This window comes from Tupaia chinensis, unplaced genomic scaffold (assembly GCF_000334495.1).
Source record: "Tupaia chinensis unplaced genomic scaffold, TupChi_1.0 Scaffold000634_1, whole genome shotgun sequence".
Taxonomy (NCBI): Eukaryota; Metazoa; Chordata; class Mammalia; order Scandentia; family Tupaiidae; genus Tupaia; species Tupaia belangeri.
The window spans coordinates 92,502-100,687 of NW_006160154.1; the positions used below are offsets into that span (position 1 = coordinate 92,502).

General features: G+C 42.4%; 1 protein-coding gene across 1 annotated transcript in view; it reads left to right on the forward strand.

The window, feature by feature from the left end:
- Nucleotides 1–1,247: 1,247 nt before the first annotated feature.
- LOC102502177 (L-threonine 3-dehydrogenase, mitochondrial) overlaps nucleotides 1,248–8,186 on the forward strand; it is an 8,940-nt gene continuing 2,001 nt past the window's right edge. Inside the window, exon 1 of the mRNA XM_014592001.1 lies at nucleotides 1,248–1,301. Coding sequence (XP_014447487.1) covers nucleotides 1,248–1,301 — 54 coding nt within the window. The remainder of the gene's footprint in view (nucleotides 1,302–8,186) is intronic.

The window sequence follows — 8,186 nt, forward strand, 5'->3', positions numbered from 1 at the left end:
TTTTGAGAGGTTTTCACTATAGGGCGCGTGTGCTCGCCAGACAGAGAGAGACATAGAGACAGAAAGCGAGAAATCACCCCCCAGGAGGGATGGTCACACCGCAATCCCCTCTCCTCCATTCTCCTCTCAGGATCTAGGGCACGCGCTCACACGTGCCTGGCGTGAGTTCTAAGCCACCGGGTCCGGGACGCGAACCGCGGTCGACTACGTGGGAGTCCAGCGACATAGCCATTACGCTAACTGCTGGTTCCCTCTTCCTTATTCTTGAAGTTCAATCTGGATGTTCAGGAGTGTGCAGAAAGAGGTGATCTGAAATCTCTTTGCTGTTCCGTTGTGATCCCTTTGTGCAACAGATTCAATAAATAATGAGGAATATGTTAACCCTAATAGTATTTGTATGTTTGGTTATAGTTCCTTTAGATCCATCTAGAAATACAGTAAATGGAGATTGAGGGGCAGAGAGATGAGATTTTAAAAAAAGAAAGAAAGAAAAGGAAACAGAGAGAGAAAAAAAAGAAACAGAAAAAAAGAAGGAAAAAAAAACTAAAATTTTTTTTAAAAAAAGCACAAAATAGGAAACTGTGTGGTGTGCAAAACTAGTTCTCAGAAGCCATGGAGGAGTCTTCTTCTGAAGGCCTGCCTCTTGCCTCTCCAGGTGGGAGGGGGAGAGGGGATTATTTTATTTATTTTCTTTTTTTAGAGATTTTCACTGTAGGGCGCGTGCGCTCGCCAGACAGACAGAGAGAGACATAGAGACAGAAAGCGAGAAATCACCCCCCAGGGGGGATGGTCATGCTGCAATCCCTTCTCCTCCATTCTCCTCTCGGGATCTTGGGCACACACACACACGCGCCCGGCGTGAGTTTCAAGCCACCGGGTCCGGGACGCGAACCGCAGTCGACTACGTGGGAGTCCAGCGACATAGCCATTACGCTAACTGCTGGTTCCCGGGAGAGGGGATTATTAACAAGTTAAAGGCGGGGCTAAAAGCAAGAGAATACTTTACCTTAAATTTTTTTTAAAAGGAAAAATTACAAAAACTGAGAAGACGGAAGCAGAGAGAGACAGAGAGAAGGCTAGAGGAGCTCCCTACCACTCAAGTTTGTGGCTGGAGGCTGAATTATCAGTAGGAAATCTTCATTTCTCTTTTTTCCCTGAAATCACTAGTTCTCAGGAGCCATGGAGTAATCTTCTTCTGAAGGCCTGCCTCTTGCCTCTCCTCTTTAGCTTTAAAGGTATAAGAAGACATGGATATGGAGCTGGAAATCAGAAGGTATCTTCGTGCTGGCTCTGCACTGGCTGTGAGATCTTTGTTGTTGTTTTTGTTTTCTTTCTCTGATCTTTCTGTGTTTTTTTTTCTTCTATAAATTGAAAGGACTGAGTCATCAATAGATCACAGGTGGCCTGTAGGGCTCCACTCAAGTGCCAGCTGTAGTCAGTTGGCATGTTTGATGGAGCAGGATTCTGGGGCTGTTGCCAGGCTCTGAGAATAAGCTGAAAGTCACTATCTACCTGCTTACGGGCCCCCAGGGTGGAAGGTTTCTACCTGCAGAATGGCCCCAGAGTTGGAGTGTTGCACATCAGATATTTTCCATCACTGGGCTGAGTCATCTCTAAGACATTTAGTTTAATGAATCTATAGCCACAAAGGGTGCTTGATTGGAATAACTGAGTTTTAAAATAGTAGCTCTGTGTAGTTTCTGCATTTTATGCCAGAAAGCTTCTTTTCCAATGAGACTGGGACAAAGAAATAGAGAACTGTACATCGAGCATAACCAGCATCAATTTGTAGACTGAGAATACTTTCTGGAAGTTGTTCCAGCATCTCTAGGAAATGAAGGGAGTTGATTACTTAGACAATATCATTTCTCCCATTTTATATAGAGAAGATTTGAGTCATAACAGGTAGAATTATTTGCCTTAGGTCATTTGTCAGCCTAGGCATATAATTGAGGTCACGGAACTTGCTTGTGTTTTCTTTCCTAATAAAAGGAGTCATGGCTGATTCAGTGCATTGACGTGCCCAACCTCAGCCTCCCCAGGTCGTTCATGGGTGTCCACCCCATGGATTCATCCTGGCAGTGGGATGGACTTGCTGTTGCTGGCAGACCTCTGTGGCCTGGCTTCCACGAAAGGCCTTGCTTACTTCTTTCTCACACCATGGTGCTCACCCCATTGAAACTTGCTTCCACTTAGGTGCTTTAGCTGATCTAACCTGACCACCTCCTAATGCTACTCTGTATTGCTTTATGCAGCCATCTTAGCAAAGCAGATCACATGTGAGGAAATGTCTATTAAGCTTGCTAAGTTACATTTCCTTAACCACTTTATGCCGTGTCGCCTTCCTGTGCACCCACCCCGGCTGGAGCACAGCTTCCGGCAACTTTATATGTCATACTGATGTCACAGCCTCTGAGGAATGACTTGGCACTTAGGACAGAACTACCCTTTAGAATATACAAATTCTTTAAGATAACATTCTTGGAAGCAGCATTCTCACACAGTAGGAAAAAAATGTAGGCCTGGGGTTGACCCAGTTTTCAGTCATGTTTTACTATTTATAAGCTTCATAACTTGGTTTCCTTGTGACCTGGATCCTACATGAATGACTGTCTGGTTTTGATTCCTGAAACCCACAGCTTGGAAAACACACCGGGCATGTCCATCTGTGCCCAAAATCTCAAGAGGAGAATGGAGGAGAAGGGATTACAGCATGACCACTCCTCGTGAGGATGCTTTCTTACTTCCTCTCTCTTTCTCTTTCTCCGATGAGTGAACGAGCCCTTTGGCAACTTTTTTTTTTAAGGTTAGTTGTAAGAAATTAAGGACAGAGGCCAGCTGCAGTGGCCGTGAAACACTCTGTGATGCTGGATCCACAGGGGAAGTCCCAGATTTTGTTTGGAAACCTCACTTTGCGTGTCAGGCATACGCGTGCCCATAATCCCGGCCAGCTAAAGCTGGGTGTGGACTGCAGAGTTAGAATCCTGTTGCAGGTGCCTGTCTTTCACTCATGGAGGAAATAAACCTTTTTTAAAAAAAGATAGGATGTTTAGGGACTAGCAGTTAACGTAATGGCTATGTCACTGGACTCCCATGCAGTCGACCGCGGTTCGCATCCCGGACCCGGTGGCTTAAAACTCACGCTGGGCACGTGTACATGCGTGCCCAAGATCCCAAGAGGAGAATGGAGGAGAAGGGATTGGGCCGCGGCCATCCCCACCCCACCCCCGGGTTTTATTTCTCATTTTCTCTCTGTCTCTCTCTCTCTCTGTCTGGCGAGCGCACATGCCCTATAGCAAAAACCTCTCCAATAAAAAAAAAAAAGATAGAATGTTTGTGCTATTTAATAATTGCTAGTTTCCTCCTCTAGTAAAAAAAAAAAAAATTATCATTAAAAAAACACTTAGCAATGTTGCACACCAACCCCACTGAAATCATCAAAGTTAAAAATGCTGGAAGCACTTCTGATTGTGTGTGTGTTGCTATTGTTGTTTATCAGTTCAAGCTACAGCAGAACTAAATAGAGGCCTCCAGAGCCCTCTGGAGCTGGTCAAGAAACCAGGTGACAGGGCGAAAGGGAAACTGTTTAAGAGGGAAGACCTTTTAAAATAAACTGTCGTGAGTGCAAATCAGTATGGTACACAAGGGGTAAACACTGTAGGCGTAGGCGGGGAGTGGTGCTAGAACTTCTCATTGCTTAAATGTTCCACTTAGATGTAATTAATGGAAAGCAGCAAATGTCGCAATCTAAATAAGACAGAGTCTGGCTGGGCAACTACCTAAGTGCAAAGTAGGGGAAAGTCCTGAAGGGACAGGCAGCCATTCTGGCATACTCATGCCTGCCCTGATACAGAGATGAGGCCCAGTTGTCCTAGGGACAAGTCTGGGTGTTGTAAGGGGTGTGTACCATAGAGTGAAAGGTGAGCACGGCCACTCCAGGTCCCCTGTGTGAGGACAGGGGCACAGAGCTCCCATATGAGCTCCTATGAGGGCAGACAAAGAACCCTAGCTTCAGTGCCGGGACAGGTCCTATCCAGGCCGCACCTCACTTCAGTTGACCTCTGATTTGTACTCATGGGAGCAACTCGAGTGGGCCTGGGGAAGCTGGAGCTTGCAGGGATGGAAGCAGGTTATGTGGACCAGAAGGCCCAGGCTGCCGGTCAGTGGGAGCTAGAGGGTTCCTTGGACCATCCCATCACTTGCTTCCTGTGATTGAGGGCATGCTATTTAAGGACTCTGCACATCAGTAGCCCCAACAATACCACAAAGTATAACTCATTTGTTCAATAAACAGATCATAAAGTGGCTTAAATACCATTTATTCACTCAGCAAGAATGTGAGTGCATTCTCTAGGGGAGGCACACCAACGGGGTGAGGATAAGAACGTGAATGCCTGTTGGTCTCAAAAGAGCCCAAAGAGCTTTACAATCAAGAGAAGAGTCACCACTCAGGCACCTTGCATGCATGTAACGTGCATGTTCTTCACACAGACCAATGTTGTCCTTGGAATCAACCATCTATGGAAGGCTGGTTTCAGAGGGTTTCTAGAGCTGGATTTCAAAGCAACTGGGTCCAACACTTATGCTCTGCTTTTCTTCCAGGACCGCTCCCTTTGCAAAACTCTGCTTAAAACAAGGAAGGCTCGCCCTGCCTTCCTTCAGCCAAACTCCCTTCTCCACAGGTGCACAGCAAGGGCCCTTTTTCTGTGGTGAGGCAGGCCTGGACTTCAGTGAGAAAGATGTGCAGCGTGGGCCCATCCAAATATTAACTGTGGACTCTTTCCTACTTTGAGAACATGAGACGCTTTGTACTCAGAGCCCTGCCCTCCAGAGAACACAATTGCTTCTGGTTTTTTTTTTCCTCCAGTGGATTGACGCTTGATACTGGCAGTTACCTTATCTTCACCAAGCTCAGGGTCTTGGAAAGTCAGGGCTTAGGGATATTGATTTCTAGACAATGTCTGCTTCCCATTGGTCTTCTCTCTCTGGGCCCCCAAAACTGAAAGAGAGAAACAGGAGAATCGACTCCTGAGAGTTTGCAGAGAATCCCCAGACAGCTGAGGACAGGAGACAGGACTCAACTCATGGTGCCTCATGCCTTCGGGGTAAAGTTATCCTACACTCATGTTAAATAAATAAGGTTTACCTCTTGCATCTGGTATTAGGATGGTTCCAAGATGCAACCAGAGTCTCTGACCAAGATCAATATTATCCATATCACTATCTGATTATGCACCAAAGGTCAATTGATCAAATTACAAAAATGTTGCACAATGGGACAACATTGAATCATGAATTAAAAAAAAAAAGTGGATCCAACTATAGCTAGATTATGCCTTGTGAGGTTTGACTCTCATTGTCTCAGGATAAATTTTAATGGCAAATGTACCAATATGTCAAGAAAGGATAGGTTCACCTTCAGCCCAGTGTGTGATCTGGATTGGATGTCACTCGTCACTGACACTGATGTGGGTGGACTGCAGACAGGTACAGGCTCCTGTTAGCACTATCCACCAATGCAGGTTTTAACCACAAAAAGGGATGAAGTACTGATACTTGCTACAATATGGATGAGCCTTAGAGAGAAGCCAGTCACTAAAGGATAATGTCTTAAAGGTTATGGGGCCAGCCAAATTGTACATTTTCAGAGGGTGAACTGTATGGTATATAAACTATATCTCAATAATGCTGTTTTTTTTTTTTTCTAAACCTACATAGCTTTTGTTGTATATACAGACCCATTTAAAACAATCCCACTTAGTACAATCAAGGGATACTTTAAAATATAAACCCATTTATTTTCAGATTGTGGAAAATAAAACACTATTACATCTCGGACTTACCCACTTGATCAGATGTGGGATTAGACAAGAGGGTGAGATTCCAATATATGCCACCCGTACAACCGAGAGACTCCTCTCAGAGCCCATCCCCTACCTCCTCAAGCACTTCCAATAAACTTACCCCCCCTTCTCCTCTGGATTATTCCCAGCAGAATATAAATATACTCTATTAATAGTATGCATTGCTTCCTGTGTTTCTAAATGTCCCCTTGATCCCAATCTTTTGTCGCTCTTGCCTTATCTTTCTGCTGCTGCTTTAGATAGTCCCAAAAGAGCTATCTGTCATTACTGCCTCCACTTTCTCTCTCCAATTCTTGTCATACTCATCCATCACTTCTTTTTTTCTTTTTTAAATTATTTTTAAAAAATTAAATACTTTAATCACTATTCATCACTTTGCTTGTAAGTTGAATTTACCCAACACGAATATGCTTCACACTAGTCCAGTTGAGGATACAAAACACATTATCATCAACAGATAATAACCTATTTCTGAGTCCCTTAACTGTCTTCCCTCTCTATTTTCCTCCTTAATTTCTTTCCTTACACTCTCCCTCATCTCTCGCCCTCTTCCCACATTGTCTCCAGAGTCTATAACTATTTTTAACGTTTCTATGTCCTCTAATCTCTGTTTCCATCATATAGTGCAGACAGTCAGTATATGTTAAGTGGAGACATACAGTGTCTCTCTTTCATAGACTGGCTTGCTTCACTTGAAAGTAAATCTTCCATATTTGTCCACTTTCTATCAAAGGCCAGGGTCTTGTTTTTTATAGCTGAGTAGTATTCCATAGAGTATATATGCCAAACTTTTTCAATCCATTCATCTGTTTGTGGACACTTGAGTTGTTTCCAAGTCTTAGCAATCGTAAATAATGACGCAATAAATGTAGAGGTCCAAGTACTTTTCTGACTGAGAATTCTCCTTCCCCTTGGGTAGATACCTAGGAGTAGAATTGCTGAATCATATGGTAGTTCTATTTGTAGATCTTTGAGAAACCTCCATATTGTTTCCCACAGTGGCTGTACCCATTTACATTCCCACCAGCGGTGCAGGAGGGTTCCCCTTTCACCTCATTCCCACTAGCATTTATCATTTATTTTTTATTTATTTATTTATTTTTAAATCTTCACCATTCTGACCGGGATTAGGTGGAATCTCTTTTGTGGTTTTGATCTGCATCTCCCTTATGATGCAAGATATTGAGTCTTTTTTCATATGCTTTTTTGGCTGTGTTTATGTCTTTCTTAGAGAGTTGTTTATTCAGCTCCTTTTCCCATCTTTTAATTGGGTTAATTATTAGATTTTTTTTTTCTTTTTTGATAAACTGCTTAAGTTCTCTGTTCGTTCTCATTATCAGTCCCTTATCTGAGGCATAGTTTATGAAAATCTTCTCCCATTACGAGAGTTGTTGATTCACGTTAGTTACTGTATCTTTTGCCATGTAGAAACTTCTTATTCTGATGTAATCCTATTTGTCTATTTTTGGGATTATTGCCTGTGCTTTGGTAGTCTTATTTAAGAAGTCTTTGCCTACTCCAATGTCTCCCAGAGTTTCCTCAGCATTTTCCACCAGTAATTTTATAGTTTGAGGTCTTAGGTTTAGAGCTTTGATCCACTTTGAGTTGATTTTTGTTAATGGTGAGACATAGGGGTTCAGATTTACCTTTTTGCAGGTGGAAACCTAGTTTTCCAGCACCATTTACTAAAGAGGTTTTCCTTTTACCACTGGATTGACTAGTACCCTTTGTCAAAGATCAGTTGGCTGTATATTTTGTGGCTTATTTCTGGAGTATCTACTCTGTTCCATTGGTCCTTGTGTCTGTTTTTGTGCCAATACCATGTTGTTTTGATTATCACAGCTTTGTAATATATTTTAGGGTAAGGGAATGAGATGCTACCCACTCCATTCTTCTTGCACAGGATAGCTTTGACAATACATGGTATTTTATGATTCCAAAGTCTATGATTGTCTTTTCTATACCTGTGAAGAAAGTCTCTAGTAATTTTATAGGGATTGCATTAAATACGTAGATTAATTTGGACAGAATTGCCATTTTGATTATATTAATTCTCCCAATCCAGGAACCAGGGATTTCCTTCCATTTATTGTGTCCTTTTCAATTTCTTTTTCAAGATTTTCATAATTTTCCTTATAGAGGTCTTTGACTTCCTTGCTTAGATTTATTCCTAGGTATCTTAGACTTTTTGTGGCTATGGTAAATGGGATTACTTTCTTCAGTTCTGCTTCTGTCTTCTTGTTTGTATATAGAAATGGTATAGATTTTATTAAAAGAATTGTTCCCTTATTTTATTTATCATTATTATTGTTTTTAATTTGA